This window comes from Hemicordylus capensis, chromosome 1 (genome assembly GCF_027244095.1).
Source record: "Hemicordylus capensis ecotype Gifberg chromosome 1, rHemCap1.1.pri, whole genome shotgun sequence".
NCBI classification, from domain to species: domain Eukaryota; kingdom Metazoa; phylum Chordata; class Lepidosauria; order Squamata; family Cordylidae; genus Hemicordylus; species Hemicordylus capensis.
In genome coordinates this window covers 266,894,791-266,911,903 of record NC_069657.1, presented here as the reverse complement: position 1 = coordinate 266,911,903, position 17,113 = coordinate 266,894,791, and the positions used below count along the sequence as shown (strand labels likewise).

Genomic DNA, 17,113 nt, shown 5'->3' with positions numbered 1-17,113 from the left:
TGCTCTGGATGTCTGCTTTTTTGAACTTTGGTTTCTTACTCTTAGTTTTTCAGAACCAGTCACAGAGGCTGTTACGCCTGCTTTGAGCAGCATTCCTTTCCTCCTTTCCCAGGCCTGATAGTCCTAATGGGAGTCCAGTTTCTAGAAGTGTGAGGCGTTCTCATGCTTCCTGATGGGCTGAGGCTGCTTTCATAATAAAACCAGTAGCAGTATGAATGAGAATCTCCAGTGAAAGTACCCCCATTCAAAAGGACTGCTAAAAGTTAGGCAGTGCCTAACTTTAACAGTTAAACTAAACTAAAAGGACAAGTTAGGCAGTGCCGCAACAGGGAAATGCTTGACTAACAAGCAGAAGGTTGCCGCTGCTACTATATCAGGAAGCAGTGATATAGGAAGGTGATGAAAGGCATAATCTCATACTGTGTGGGAGGAGGCAATGGTAAGCCCCTCCTGTATTCTACCAAAGAGATGCCACAGGGCTCTGTGGGCTCCAGGAGTCGAATTCGACTTGACAGCACACTTTACCTTACCTTTAACTTCAATATAAATGGAACGACTTTGAGTAATTTTCTTCATCACATCAGCCAATATCGTTAATGTTTCACAATTTACTTAGAAGTTAAATATGAAGCAAGCAAAGCACTTCATAAGGTCCTGTGGGGGGCAGACTTTGGTAGCTTTGGGCCTAGCGTGTGATGTGCACATTAAACATCATTTGCAGTAATGGTGAAGTCAAGATGGAAATCAAGTGAGCCAGCTCATCTGGAAATCCAACATGTCACACCTCAGATGCTGGAATTCTGCAGTCCTATAGATTCGGGCATTGACTGCAGTTCTCCAGAGCTTCAAGTTTAAGTTGCAATTCTTTTGTGAAGAATGCTTTTATTTTCTCGTGATGCTTTGTCTCTAGATTCATGGCTTCTTTTGAAATTCCTGTAGTTTCTTCCAATTTAGTAGACAAACCTGTGATATTTTGCTCCAGGAACTTAACATTTGTTCAGACTTTTGTTTAAATCATAGCTGAGTTTCTGTGGGCTCTCGGCTAGGCTGATAGGAAGTTCTGGATTTGCTGCTGTAGCAGGATCTTCTACAGCTTTCAGAATCTTGCCAGATCTTCCTCCTCAGTTGCTAGGCCTGAAAACGGAACTGGGCCACAGTTCAAACAATATTGTTAAGGGTCTCTCTACCTTTCTGGAACATTAGCTGGATCCAATTAGTATTTTTGTTGGGAGGGTGGGTGCTGTAAGCTTTAGAACACTTTTAAAAGGAACTTCCTATCAAAAGGGTGAAGAGCATTTATGTCTTCTTGATTGGTGATATCACCCCTCCATATGAGCAATTTTATTAGCAAAGTGCTTTGCAAACAGGCCACCATGAGGTTTCCAAGGGTTCCTCTCCATATTTCTGAGAACTAAGATGTGATAGACCTGTCGCTAACTGGAATTATTCAGGTAGATTATTACTATGACAATGGACATTCATATAGGAAGGAACACGGGAAGCTGCCAAATACTGAGTCAGACCATAAGTCCATCTAGCTCAGTATTGTCTACACGGACTGGCAGCGGCTTCTCCAAGGTTGCAGGCAGGAATCTCTCTCAGCCCTATCTTGGAGATGCCAGGAAGGGAACTGGGAACCTTCTGCTCTTCCCAGAATGGTTCAAACCCCCAAGGGGAATATCTTACAGTGCTCACACATCAAGTCTCCCATTCATATGCAACCAGGGCAGACCTTGCTTAGCTATGGGGACAAGTCATGCCTGCTACCACAAGACCAGCTCTCCCCTCCTAAAGGGAGGGGGGGCATAGGAAGCTGCCATATACTGAGTCAGACCATTGGTCTATCTAGCTCAGGATTGTCTTCACAGACTGGCAGCGGCTTGTCCAAGGTTGCAGGCAGGAATCTCTCTCAGCCCTATCTTGGAGATGCCAGGGAGGGAACTTGAAACCTTCTGCTCTTCCCAGAGCGGCTTCATCCCCTGAGGGGAATATCTTACAGTGCTCACACATCAAGTCTCCCATTCATATGCAACCAGTGTGGACCCTGCTTAGCTAAGGGGTCAAGTCATGCTTGCTACCACAAGACCAGCTCCCCTTTCCCCCAAAATATACCACTCCTCGACAAAAGTTCACACATAGAGGAATAAAATAAAGATGGATCCCTTTTCCTAAAGGGCTCACAATCTAAAAATAAATTAGAGTTAGACACCAGCAACATCCACTGGAGGGATGCTGTGCTGGGGCTGGATAGGGCCAGTTGCTCTTCCCCTGCTCAATAAAGAGATGACATTGCATGGATTAAATAGTGATGGTGAAGTATAATTTGTTGCCACCAGCACCATCATGGAGTAGGTCCTAAAACCAACTCTCCTTTCATTCAGATTTTCCCTTAGTTTTTCTCCAGTGTCACTCTTGCTGTCTTCTCTATCTTTTTTCATCATGAACAATTAATTCCACGGAAAACTATGCACCCTACCAGCCTCCTAACAAATGCGAGAGGGTATTTAGGAGTGATTGTATCAACACTCAGGTAATTTCCTCATCCCAGAGGTCAGCCAAGGCTCTGGTAAGGTTTCCACTCCCAGCAACTGAAACAATCCCCAGGGCCAAATAATTCCCACATTCCCCTGGAACAAATAAAAAATATTTATTTTAAAAGTTGATTTGGCACTCCAATATGGTTTGTAAGTATAATACTTTGTCTGAAGCATGGCCTAAAGGTAAATTGTGATGTCAAGTTGGTGTCAATTCCTGGTGCCCACAAAGCCCTGTCGTTTTCTTAGGTAGAATACAGGAGGAGTTTACCATTGCCTCCTCCCGTGCAGTATGAGATGATGCCTTTCAGCATCTTCCTATATCACTGCTGCCTGATATAAGTGGCACAGCAGGGAAATGCTTGACTAACAAGCAGAAGGTTACCAGTTTGAATCCCCGCTGGTATGTTTCCCAGACCATGGGAAACACATATCGGGCAGCAGCGATATAGGAAGGTGCTGAAAGGCATCATCTCATACTCCGTGGGAGAAGGCAATGGTAAACCCTTCCTGTATTTTACTGAGAAAATCACATGGCTCTGCGGTCACCAGGAATCAACACCGACTTGACAGCACAACCTTTCCTTTCATAGGAACATAGGATGCTGCCATATACTGAGTCAGACCATTGGTCTATCTAGCTCAGTATTGTCTTCACAGACTGGCAGCGGCTTCTCCAAAGTTGCAGGCAGGAATCTCTCTCAGCCCTATTTTTGAGAAGCCAGGGAGGGAACTTGAAACCTTCTGCTCTTTCCAGAGCGGCTCCATCCCCTGAGGGGAATATCTTACTGTGCTCACACATCAAGTCTCCCTTTCAAATGCAACCAGGACAGACCCTGCTTAGCTAAGGGGACAAGTCATGCTCTCCACATTACAGGTCTCTAAGGCTGGATGAAACCTAAATAGTAGAATTCTTACCAGCTCATCATGATCTTTACTTTTATTTGTGGTATAGGAATATGGAAACAGCACCATTTGGGAGTAAGAATGCATTGATATATATGCCTTAATATGGTTCTTGTTCTTTTTGAGAAAATTGGCCACAGCTTTTACTTCTGGTTCAGACTCAGGGAAAGGTCCACAATATATCTCCGCACAATTATTATTAGATGCACCTTGGCCTTTAGAAAAAGAAAAATACACATAGGCTATTGAAAACAGTCTTACATAGAAACTGCTGGATCCAATGAGTGACAAAATAAGGAACTTTTCTTTTCCCATGTACATGAGAAGAGCATAAGAACAGCCCTGCTGGATCAGGCCCAAGGAGACCCATCTAGTCCAGCATCCTGTTTCACACAATGGCCCACCAGATGCCTCTGGGGAGCCCACAGGCAAGAGGTATGTGCATGCCCTCTCTCCTGCTGTTGCTCCCCTGCCACTGGTATTGAGAGGCATCGTGCCTCTGAGGCTGGAGATGGCCCACTGAAATTTCAAACTGAAGTACATATTGAAATATTGCTGAATTCAGACAGTATATGTGCAGCATTGCTTACACATTTATATAATACTGGGAAATATGACCATATTATCTATGAGCCTTCTTTTATGAAGCTCCATTTGATAATTAAGACGAATTATCAGATTTCTCTGCCTGTAGCAGGGAGGGCTCCCCCATGAGTTGAACTGAGCGTGTAGCTTCGAGCAGCAAAGTTGGAGGCAGCAAGATGGACAAAAGGTTTTTCCAAGAGTTTCCTTATTATCTACTTAACGACCCCCTTAAGGCCCTGCCGCCTTGAAAGGAGACACTGAAATACACAGGGAAGCCATCCTTCAGTGACTGAGCACCTGCTCTGCATGCAAAGGATTCCTTTATTTTATTCCCCCCCCCCACTTTGAAAATCAATTAACTTGTCTTATGTGTGTCCATTCATGTATACTGTAACCATTACTGCTCTTGGGACTATCCTTTTTGAAACTACCTAACTAAAATGGCCATTTTGCACTTTAAATCAGTATAGAAAGATATTTGGTGATAAAACAAGAATTTAGAAAATATATTTGTGTGTTTAAATAACTTCTTACCACACCAGCCTGCATCAAAATTCCTGTTCAAGTCGGTACCAATGCACCTGTTGTTGCCATGCTGAGAGCGACTTTTTCTCCACATTCGATTCTATATATATTTAATAAGCAAACAAAATGAATGGTCAGATAAAAAGACCTTCTGTTTGAGCCTTCCCCAACGTTTTTAAGGTAATTCAGGAGGAGACATAAGGCAATCAGTCAATGCAAAAATTAATATAGTTGATTTACATAATTTGCATAACATTTGCATCAATAGAAAAATGGTATAATATGCAAATTAGACCATCTGGATTTGGGAGACTAGAATATGGCATCCCTACCCAGGAGTAGCTTTTAGGTTCTGTAACCAGAGTTATGATCTCTGCTGAAGTCTAAATTTACAGAGAGCTCTGTGAATCATAGCATACAGGGCACTAAACCTGACTATTATCTCTTCCAACTGAGGGCTTGGAGGCCTGAGGTCACAAACAGTTTTTCTGTATGGCAGTTTTAAGTAGCAATATCCTGTTAGATAAGCAGAGGAGGATAAGGAGGAGATAGATCAGTATCTGCTGATGAAAATAAAATAAAGGATCCTGCTAAGAAATTATCCTGCATTCTGAGAAAAGAGGCAGATGAGATATCCCTGCTTGTGGCAACCAAGAGAATACTAGGTCCTCCTTCCCATCTCCTCCTCATGACAGAAAGGCAGGGGGGAAATGTCTCCAACTGAGTGGAGAATGGAGCCTGTTAAGACATTCTCCCCCCAAAAAGGACACTGTACTTGTGTCAAGAGTCTCGAGAACGTGCCTGGAAGTTCCACCCTGGTGCCGATCTGCTGAGAACCCCCACCCTCCCTGTCTCCCAAGACCTGGAAACAGGTTCTGTCACATTTAGAGCATTTGCCTCTTCAGACAGACACTGACTGTAAGCATGGAAAATGTAGCAGTGTAAGGCTTCTCAGTGCATCAGCGCTGGGGTGGGACTTCTGGCACCCTCTCAGGATGCTGTAGACAGGTTCAGGATCCCTTAAAAAAAATATCTGCACCGGGTTTGTGAGCACCTTGCATTCCCAAGAAACACAGGAAACTGCCTCATACCAAGTCAGACCATCCGTCCCTCTAACTCAGTATTGTCTACTCCAGGGATTCTCAGTTGGGTCCCCAGATGTTATTGGACTTCAACTCCCATAACCCCCAACCAAAGGCCACTGGGGCTTGGGATTATGGGAGCTGAAGTCCAAGAAAATTTGAGGACCCAACTTTGAGAATCCCTGGTCTACTCTGACAGCAACTCTCCAAGGTTTCAGGTGGGAGTCTTTCAGCCCTACTAGAATATTCTAAGGATTTAAACTTGGAACTTCTGCCTGCAAAACAGATGCTCTACCACTGAGCTACAGCCCCATCTGGTACACTTCTGGAAATTTCTGTGGCCAACCCATGGATGTGCAGTTCTCAGTATGCGACTGCCCAGTGAAGAACCTTTAAAATGTTCTATTACCTCCATTCTGTTCCACTTTTGGAATAGTGCCTGCCTACCTTTGCTGGTCAAAGGTCTGGAATAGTGGTATGCATGGAACCAGTGCCTGGCAGTTCAAAGTTGTGGGCGGGGGGGGGACGTATCTTTAAGGATGGGGGAGGAAGCTCTTCCCCCGCCAGCTGCATTTCCCCCGTCAGCACTCTTTTAAAATAGTCCGGTGGGGCAGCAGCATACCTCCTTGCCACCCCGGTGCCTCCTCAGGCCAGAAGTGCCCAGTGCGCATGCACATGTTGTGTGCGCATTGGGCACTTCCGGCCACTTCCAGTCTGAGGAGGCCCCGGGGTGGCAAAGAGGTGTGCTGTACTGCAAGAACAGCCCATGCCTACCTGGAAATACATTAAGACAAGCTAGAATTTGGAAGACAAAGCCTGATTTGTGTGGGTGGTGCCTCCAAAGATCTCGTACAGAATTCTGGGTAAGTCTGGCCAGCCTGTGAACACACACACACTCTTCCGAAGGCAATTTGCGGTAACAGCCCTGTGTGGAAATGCTCCAGGAGGGTCTGATTGGTATAACATAGGTTGTTCTTCCATGGTAGCCAATGTAAATTATGATCACAATACAACATAGAGTTGAAATCAATGATCTTAAGCATGTTTCACTTATGAACAGTGAAATACATACAGGGTGTGTTCTATATCTTTATCTATACATTTTCCCAGGCTATAAAATAAGGCTAATGTCCTTCAAAAGCACACATAAATATTAGAATTCTAAAATCTTAACAGCTGGGTTTTTTTTTTTTACTACATGTCTTTGAACTCTATGAACACAATGTGGCATAGAGTTAAGTGTGTCTAGACTCCATAGAAGCAAGGAAGATACATTTATAACCAGCTTAGACGCTGGGTTATGTGATGTTAATGTGGAGATCAAACTCTTCTGCACAGGGGGGCTTTGCCTTCCAGGAACTGGGTTACTAAAAGTTATGTCATCTAGTCCCTCATGATAGCTGTTTCAGTCTTGAGGGGAGTGGGCTCATACATGGATTCCTGTGCTTATTCTCCAGATCATGCCAGAGAGTTTCATGATACTTCTAGAAAAGCCTACACTTACAGTGGTCCACGTGTACTCATAGCCATCCACGTTAATTATTGGCATGACATAGAAATCTAGGTGCTGTAGAAGTCCCCTCATTGTCCGATCTCTTTGTAGGAACTGGGTTGCCTGCATAGGATGCAAGAATGAGATTTAATGATCAGACTTAATGCAGATGCACCACCCTCCCAAAGTCATGATTCATGTTTTAGCCAAGCTTGTTGGAAAACAGGCATGTCTATTATTTCACAGGCAGGCCTGTGTAATGGGATGCTACAGCCCATCTTCCTTCCTTCTTTTTCTTCTGCTGCTCCCACCTCCCTTGCTCCTGCCATTACAATCTCTCCCATTCAACACCCCAATACCCAACTTTTTCTTCACCTTCACTTAGCAGCCCTCAGCTGATTCAATGCTACAGCTTCTCCATCCTAGAGCATTTAAAGGCAATCGACATGCAGAGGTCACAACACAGATAGCAAGATATTGTGCAGCAGCTTGTAAATTGAGAAGGGAACAACTTAGCTGTAACTGAGATTTTATATAATTGGATACAGTGCCACTAATTATTGTTTTGATTTTGTTCTGTTATGTTGACTTATGCTTTGTGTGTATTTTGACTGGTCATGGACTTGATGGCACACTTTACCTTTTACCTAGGTAAGTAAATAATAATTTACTTACCTAGGTAAAAGGTAAAGTGTGCCATCAAGTCAGTTTCGACTCCTGGCGCCGACAGAGCCCTGTGGTTGTCTTTGGTAGAATACAGGAGGGGTTTATCATTGCCATCTCTTGCACAGTATGATGCCTTTCAGCATCTTCCTATATCACTGTTGCCCAATATAGGTGTTTCCCGTAGTCTGGGAAGCATACCAGTGGGGATTCGAACCAGCAGTCTCTGGCTTGCTAGTCTAGTCATTTCTCCGCTGCACCATTAGGGAGAGTGTGCGCGGGGGCGGGGGGAGCAGGAATGGCAATCTCAGTGACAGATGAGAAGATATAGAAGGATGGGATTGTTTCCCAGGCCCTCATCCTCCCATCTGTTATTGAGATTGCAACTGTGGGCAGAGACAGGACAGTTCTTGCCAACCATGCCCCCGCCCCCAAATTCACTTCAGCCAGAGGTTCTCAAATAGTGGTCCATGAGCTCTACCCAGGTGGTTCGAGAAAGGTGGGAGAAGAATAGAGAATATCTGTAATTTGTCCTGCACTTAACTTCTTAAAATTATACAGTATGTGAGTAACAAACACCCTGATTTGTTAGGAAAGAAAACATCTATTAATGGTTCATCTGAGAGCCCAAGCAATTTTCAAGTGGTCTGTAGAAAGAAAGTTTGAGAATTTCTGGTTTAAGTGATGATCCCAGCCGACTCAGAGACACAGATAAGGAATGCTTATCAGCCAGGAAAGAACCAGAGTCACTAGTGAATGAGACCAAACTGCACTTTCCCCACCTTCCTTCATCAACACCCATACATTTCAACATCTCCTAACAAAAGAGTGGGCTGGGGTGAGTTGTACCAACTGTACATGTTGTCTACTTTTAGCTGTTTTAAAACGTTGTGTAAAGAGCCTGGGAAAGGAAAAAGACTTGGTGGTGTGTCAGATAGATTTGATTGTTACAATTCATTACCTGGGTTGGGATCGAGGGTGTGATGGGTAGGAGCCCACCTGTATGAGAGGCAAATCTGTGTGAGTAAGTGAGGAGCCGTCAAGGGTGGCAATGGAGGACAAGGAGGGGCTTCTTTGGCATTCCACTAAGGAGGCTGGACGTTAGGATACAGTGGAAGAGTACAGAAAGATGGGCTTTGAGTCAGTGTTGCTTTGGAAGATATGTACAACCAGTTGTGCATCAGACCCACGCCCACTCTGGCTATTTGGAACCAGCTGGGATGTTTGTATGATTAAAGTTTTAATTAACTGTAATGCTACCACCTAAAGGTATTATGCTCTCTGCCACAACACCACTCATTCTTGGCTTCCTCCTATGCATGGAACCATCAGCGCAGCCAGGGGAGAAATTTGAGAAACAACTCCTCATGAATTGGGGGGAGGGCAGGGCTGGATAACTCCTCAAATACTTAGGGCGGTCTTTTTAGATTCTTGGTAGAATACAGGAGTGGTTTACCATTGCCATCTCCTGCGCACTATGAGATGATGCCTTTCAGCATCTTCCTGTATCGCTGCTGCCCAATATAGAAGTTTCCCATGTTCTGGGAAACCTATCAGCAGGGCTTCGAACCAGAACTTCTTGCTTGCTAGGCAAGTCATTTCCCCACTGCGCCATTAGGTGGCTTTTTGTTGAAAAGCGGCATATAAATAATAGTAGTAAATAGTAATAGTAAACTGCACTTCCTCTGTTGTTTTATCCCTGATCTATTTCAAACTGTAAGCTCCTTAGGAGTAGATACCTCTTTTTTAAATTTAAGAAATACTGCAAGGCATCATTTACGCTGCTGGTATGTTTGCATAAGTATAATGGTTAGAAAATAGACCATTTACTTACATATCCTATGAACCAGACACAGAAAGCAGGAGCAATCCATTCCCTTGCATGGATCCCACAATCTATCCATACAGCATTTTTTGATATGTTATCTCCATTAGAGAGCTAATAAAAGAAAGTTTTAAAAAAGTTTATATTGTATAGTGCTCTCAATACGATGCCTGGACATTCAATCATAGGTGTGTTCTAAATAAGTTCCTATTAAATGTTAGGGTAATACACCACTCTCTAGTGATAGTCTCACAATGACCAGCACAGATTTGTATAATCACTTAAAAAAATGGTTATGACAATGGACACAATTTGTACAGTAGCCAGTCTTTAATTTCCTAATTTGGTGGACAAAAGATTCTTGAAGTATGTTAAGGACAGCTAAACCATGTTACATAATGCAGTAAATGTACCTTGGCATCTAGGTCACAACCATATTGGCTTGTAAGTCTGTCTCATCTCATGGAATCTCCTTCCAAGTATACATACTTAACATTCTCCCATTGGCATGAAGCTAGCATGAAACCACGGCTTGCTTAGCTAAACCATGATTTTGTGCTACATCTGAACCCAAGTCTGCCCACAAACCATGGCTTGTTTGGACCAACAAACCAGGATCTGAAACTATTATTTCAAGCTGGCTTACAATCCACAGTTTATGCCAACCATAGTTTATTTTTAGGTCTGAATTCAGAAATATTAAGCCTATTGCTCCAGCACCATGCTGCCCCACGGAGACAAGGGTGACCTATGAACTTACAAAGCTGAGTTCTACACAGATGGGAGGGGAAGCAGATAAGTAATTCAAAACTGTTGTTTGCCTGATATACATCTGGATAAGGATGTGCTTGAAATGCAATTTGGCATCCAAATTGCGGGCACATCCTTTCTAAAAAGATGGAGAGCCAGCATGGTGTAGTGGCTAGAGTACTGGACTAGGACCAGGGAGACCCAAGTTCAAATCCCCATTCAGCCATGAAACTAGCTGGGTGACTCTGGGCCAGTCACTTCTCTCTCAGCCTAACCTACTTCTGTTGTGAGGAGAAACTTAAGTATGTAGTACACCTCTCTGGGCTCCTTGGAGGAAGAGCGGGATATAAATGCAATAATAATAATAATAATAATAATAATAATAATAATAATAATAATAATAATAAAAAAGAGCAGGTCCATACTGGCTCCTCCAATTACTGCTATTGCCATAATCCCAGCACACACCCCAGCTATGGCCGTGTGCTGGCGGGGCATCTCCCAGGTGCCCCTGCACGACACCAGCACGCACATGGTCATTTTTGCTGACCATGCAAATGGCTGCCACACATGCATGGAGGCCATGTGCATGCCGGCATTGCACAGGGGCAGCTGGGAGACGCCCCGTCGTTGTGTAGGCATAGATGGGGGGAGCGCCAGGATTATGGCAATGATTGCCATCGGAGGCGGAGCACGGATGGACCTGCTTTCCTCCGCTTTAAAGGGCCTGTGTAAGCCCTCTATAGCGCATTAAAGCCTTTGTCTCAGAGCAAGCTCACGTGAGGGCACGAAAAATGCTGAATCATCCTCTCTAGGCTTCCCAAGCAAGGCTTGTCCTGACTTTCCTGTATTTCTGGTAGGTTCGAAAATGGCTGCCGCCAGCCCCCCCCCCCCCCTGCTGCAGAGCTTGACCCTCCCTGGGCTTGGGGTGGAAATCCCAGAGAAAACTCAATTTTGTTATTTGAAAAGTACACCACCACCCTCAAACTCCGCCTTCCATGTGAAAGCCGACACATGGGGAGAAAACTAATAGCTGCTGAGGTGTGTTTTGTACCAGAGAAAAAGCCCCCTTTCAGCCCCTACCCTTTCTCTTGAGTTAAAAATCCACTTGGAAGAGGCTTGGAAAGAAAAGAACAAAAAGAAAAACAATTTTAGTCAAATGCTACAGACTGCTTTTGTCTGTGGCTTTCTCAGCTCTTAGTTATTGGTTAAAATATTCAGTAGGTCACAAGAATACTTCAAAAAGCACCCCAGATTATCTTGGGGCAGCATGCTTTAAAAACTGTGGTTACCCAGTTGAAAGGCACAGGTATGTAGGGAAATACAAAAGCACCTTTAAAAGCATACAGAGGCTTTTGCAATTCCCTGGCTGGATGGGCGAAGGGTAGTGTTTCTTAGTTTAGTTACGTTACAGATAAACAATAACAGACCAGTATCAGGAATATGCAAAACCTACACAAAAGAAACTGAAAATCTGATGCAAAGTCTGACTAAACAAACTTTCTCTAGACCGAAGTTCCTGAAGCCAAAGCCCTGGCTTCCTTTGTCTTGAACTCACCAAAACCCTGGTTGAGAATCAAGCCCCTGCGGTCCTATCTTCAGCCATTCTTCTGTAGCCAAACTCCATGGCCTCATGCCCTACTCTCACCCCCAGCCTGCTTCTTCTAATAAAGAGCTCTTCTCTTCCTCCCAACCAGGGGCATAGCCACCATTGGGAGACAGGGTTCAAAGAACCTGGACCGCCACCCCTCAGGGGCCATGCCTCACAGCTCTGACATACCCCCTGCATCTGACGTCAGACATGGGTGTGTGTGGTTTAGCTCCCGAACGGAGCCGCATGGCCCCATTCGGGAGTTAAATGGCCAGCGCTGCGTTTGCAGTGCAACCAGGAGCGGCTCTCCCTGCCTTAAAGCCAGGGAGAGCCTCTCCTGGCCGTGCTGCGAATACAGTGCTGGCCCCTATCTAGCTCCCAACAGGGCTGTGCAGCCCCATTCAGGAGTTAGCTGGCCAGCACTGTGTTCACAGCATGGCCAGAAGCAGACCTCCCTGCCTTTAAGGCAAGGAGAGCCACTCCTGGCCACACTGCGAACACAGCGTTGGCCTCGATCTAACTCTCAAACGGGGCTGTGCAGCTCCGTTCGGGAGCTAGACCACACCCCTCTGTCTGATGTCAGATGCGGGGGGCATGGCATACCGCCCACGTCTGATGTCAGATGTATGGGGCGGGGTGAGGGGGGTCACCGTGGCAGCCGGACTCAGGCTGCTGCTGGCCTCCCTCCGCTAGTGCCCCCAATGGTGCTCGAGGTCCCACCCACCTGGTGTGCTGATTGGCTGAGCTCTGGAGTTCACCAGCCTGTCAGTCAGGACAGGCTGCATTTCTGGTTAGGTCTTTAGGGTAGGGCTGGCTGGTCACTAAACCCTTGTTTTTGAAGGGATGTGCCAGCGATTCGGACACCGAATAGTGTTTTCAGCACATCCCTACATCTGGAAGATCAAACCATGGTATGTATTCTTCACTATGGTTAACACAAACCATGGTTTTGTGTTGTATCTGAACCCAAACATTGGCATGTCTGCAGGGACAAACACCTGAATGTTTTGTGCTGTCAAATGAAGGCAGCATAGAATAAACTGACAACAAGCATGCAGAGACAACAGAGAATCAAATCAAGCAGTCAAAAGTGTCACAGCAAAAAATCACATTAAAAAGACATAAACAGTGACAAAATGTATAGATATGTGTACACTAATGCTAAAAGCCTCAAAATCAAGATGGCAGAGTGAGATGGCCTGGGTATTAGAAGAGAATAAATAAATAGTAGAAAATTTAAAAATTGGTAAAATGAGAGGGAGTTATCCTTGCATTTACAGAAATGGCAGTCACAGAACAGGTAATACTAGTGATGGCACTAATCTATACAGGGCTGTCCTTAGGGCGGGGTGATCACCTGGAGCCCTGCACTGGGCTCTGGACACACTGCAGCCGGCCCTGCTCTCTCCCCCAGTCCCAGCAATTTATCTTTCCCCCCTGCAGCCCAGTTGAGAACCAAACCTTTTTTTTTTTTTTTAGCAAGGTGCAGGCTTGCCTACTATTGAAAGGCTCCCTGCACAGAGCTCCTACAGCCCCCCCTCTCTCCAGACAGCTTCTCAACTGTTTGGCAGTGGCTGGGGCTTCCAGAGAGGGCTCTAGCCACACGCCGCCCTGAAGCTCTCCAGTGCCGGTTGGCAGACATGCTGTCTGCTGCAGGCAGCAGGGGAGGAAGGAAGGAAGGAGGCAGAGTGGCCACCACAGTGCTGTGCAGACCCTCTGCCCTGCCCTGCCTGTGCCAGCTGACGGTCCTCAGACCTAGTAATGGAGATATAATGTGATGGTTTCCTTTTTGTGGTTATTCCCCCCCCCCACACACAAATATTTAGGGAACAGCTTGCCATGGGGCTTTGAGAATGGGCACAGATGTAGGGCAGATTGGGAAGGCTCTGAATATTTAATTTGCCCAATCCATTTCAATTTGTTGAATTTTAATATTTTTTAAAAAATGAAAAGAAAAAGAAAAAGTCTGTAAGTGGTTTGTTTCATGGCAGAAAATTAGAAAAATGTCTTGAACTGAAGCCCTCACTTAGACCATCATTCCACCCTCAGATGGAGGAATTTGCCCTTTGCCTTAATTAAAAAGGGTAAAACACCCCTCCCCTTTCTGCTCCAGCCTTTAGAGCACCTGGAATGACTTGGTTTTGGTATTGAGCACAGATGTAGGGCAGGGTGGGAGGGCTATGTTTATTTAAAGTAGACAAATTGGACAAATTGTTGGTTTTTAATATTTTCTTTTAATTGTCTTTTAAATCAAATTCCTGTAAGCGCCTTGTTTCATGGCAGAAAATTACAAAAACTTCTGGAATAAACAAACAATATATAATACATAATTTATAAATGCACTATGCTCAAATTGGTTTGCAGTCCAGAAGGTCTGAGTGAGAACTGTGAAGCTTGTGTTCTGCTTTTATTTTTATTTCTTTCCTTTACAAATGCACCTTATGTCCAAACTGCTTGGACATGTCCAAAAACCTCACTCACTCACACTATTTATACAGCATGTCATCGGTCAGTATGATTCTGTAATTATATGAAATGTTAAGGAGGCCCTGCACACATGCTGATTTGCACCCAGCCCCACACCCCACTAAGGATGGCAGCGGGGGCACACTGAGTACAGTAAACTTAAACACTTAAGAGGAATAAACTGAATCACCAAAACACTCTAGGCAGAAATATGTCCTCAAAGTAACATACAGTAAAGGTAAAGCTATGCCATCAAGTTGGTGTTGACTCCTGGCACCCACAGAGCCCTGTGGTTGTCATTTCGTAGAATACAGGAGGGGTTTATCATTGGCATCTCCCACGCAGTATGAGATGATGCCTTTCAGCATCTTCCTATATCACTGCAGCCCGATACAGGCATTTCCCATAGTCCGGGACACATACCCAGGGGCGTAGCAAGGTTGGAGCAGGCCCAGAGACAAGATTTTAAAATGGGCCCCCCACTCACTGAAGCTCAGCTCATGAAGTAAAGAAATCTTAAATGAGGCTGAATAGTAGTAACAAAAAGCATAGTAAAATTTATTATATATATATATAACTATATATAACTATAACTATATATAACACTCTCTCTCTCTCTCTCTCTCTCTCTCTCTCTCTCTCTCTCTCTCTCTCTCTCTCTATATATATATATATATATATATATATATATATATATATATATCACTATAACCTATGTGCCAGAATAGAACATCATCCTAAATTATTTTTAAAAATGTTTTGTAAACTGTGGACGATGCAAGTCATTTAATGGTACTAGAGAAAGACATGCTGTTCTGGTAGCTCCAGGTCTTAACACTCACATCAATTTTGGAGGATGAACACAACTGAAGGAAGCCCGGGCGGGTGTGCATCAGTCATGTGACTTGTCTCTGGGGGTCCCCCAAGGCAGTGGGCCCCCAGACAACTGTCTCCCCTTGCCCTATTATAGTTACGCCCCTGCACATACCAGTGGGGATTCGAACCAGCAACCTCTTGCTTCCTAGGCAAATTGCTTCCCTGCTGTGCCATTAGGTGGCTCCAAAGTAATATAGTGCATGTATTATTGCCCCTCCCCACAAAACTCTGATGTTGCTCTTGAGATGACACAAGAAATCAGGGAGACAGCCAAAAGAGAAAAGCTTGTGATAATGGGTGACTTCAGTTATCCCCACATTGACTGGAAAATTTATGTTCAGAAAATGGAGAAAGATTTATACTATCTGAAGAGAAACCAAAATGGCAGAGACCAAATTTCTAAAACCAATAAATGATTGTGCCTTAGAACAATTACATCATGTAGCTGACAAGAAAGCCTTGATTTAATACTGCGTGGTCCCCAGGATCTAGCTAGAAATTTAGTTGTTACTGAACTGCTTGAAAACAGTGGCTGACAATCTAACAAATGAAACACATGCGTAAGCAGGGACTGCAGGGACACAATGAGGGCTTGTGTGCAGCAGCCCCACTAGATGCACACGCTGTTGTGCAAGAGCTCTGCCCGTGCTCCAAGAGAGGAAACATGTCACTGAAGCTCAGCGATGTGTTCCCTTTCTTACAGATTGACAGACTGCTTCCAGAGGCATGACTGGATATGAACGAGAGGTTCTTGACAAACTGTACCTTTAAGATGTAAAGTGGTCGTTTCTCATAGGAATATCCAATGGGTATTTTTCGGAGCATATTATCATATCTTAGAGTTATTTCTTCCATCCAGGAGTATATCTGAAACAGTAAAATTGTTCTGTTACCATTTAGAGTGTCAAGTTACAGTGCAATCCTTATGCATACAGGTGAAACTCGGAAAATTAGAATGTCGTGCAAAAGTCCATTAATTTCAGTAATGCAAATTAAAAGGTGAAACTGATATATGAGACAGACGCATTACATGCAAAGCGAGATAAGTCAAGCCTTAATTTGTTATAATTGTGATGATCATGGCGTACAGCTCATGAAAACCCCAAATCCACAATCCCAGAAAATTAGAATATTACATGGAACCAAGAAGACAAGGATTAAAGAATAGAACAATATCGGACCTCTGAAAAGTATACAGTGTACTGTGCTTGATTGGCCAGCAAACTCGCCTGACCTGACCCCATAGAGAATCTATGGGGCATTGCCAAGAGAAGGATGAGAGACATGAGACCAAACAATGCAGAAGAGCTGAAGGCCGCTAATGAAGCATCCTGGTCTTCCATAATACCTCATCAGTGCCACAGGCTGATAGCATCCATGCCACGCCGCATTGAGGCAGTAATTGCTGCAAAAGGGGCCCAAACCAAGTACTGAATACATATGCATGCTTATACTTTTCAGAGGTCCGATATTGTTCTATTCTTCAATCCTTGTCTTCTTGGTTCCATGTAATATTCTAATTTTCTGAGATTGTGGATTTGGGGTTCTCATGAGCTGTACGCCATGATCATCACAATTATAACAAATTAAGGCTTGACTTATCTCACTTTGCATGTAATGCGTCTGTCTCATATATCAGTTTCACCTTTTAATTTGCATTACTGAAATTAATGGACTTTTGTACAATATTCTAATTTTCCAAGTTTCACCTGTATTTACTCATAAGGACAGCCCTGCTCGATCAGGCCCAAGGCCTATCTAGTCCAGCATCCTGTTTCACACAGTGGCCCACCAGATGCTGCTGGAAGCCTACAGGCA

At 44.3% G+C, this 17,113-nt stretch overlaps 1 protein-coding gene across 2 annotated transcripts in view; it reads right to left on the bottom strand.

The window, feature by feature from the left end:
• CPB2 (carboxypeptidase B2) overlaps positions 1-17,113 on the bottom strand; it is a 32,604-nt gene that overhangs the window by 961 nt on the left and 14,530 nt on the right. For both annotated transcript variants that reach the window (XM_053284973.1, XM_053284975.1), the window contains 5 exons: positions 16,061-16,162; positions 9,622-9,726; positions 7,137-7,247; positions 4,560-4,650; positions 3,453-3,655 (listed from right to left, as the gene is read on the bottom strand). In XM_053284973.1, coding sequence (XP_053140948.1) covers positions 3,453-3,655; positions 4,560-4,650; positions 7,137-7,247; positions 9,622-9,726; positions 16,061-16,162 — 612 coding nt within the window. The remainder of the gene's footprint in view (positions 1-3,452; positions 3,656-4,559; positions 4,651-7,136; positions 7,248-9,621; positions 9,727-16,060; positions 16,163-17,113) is intronic.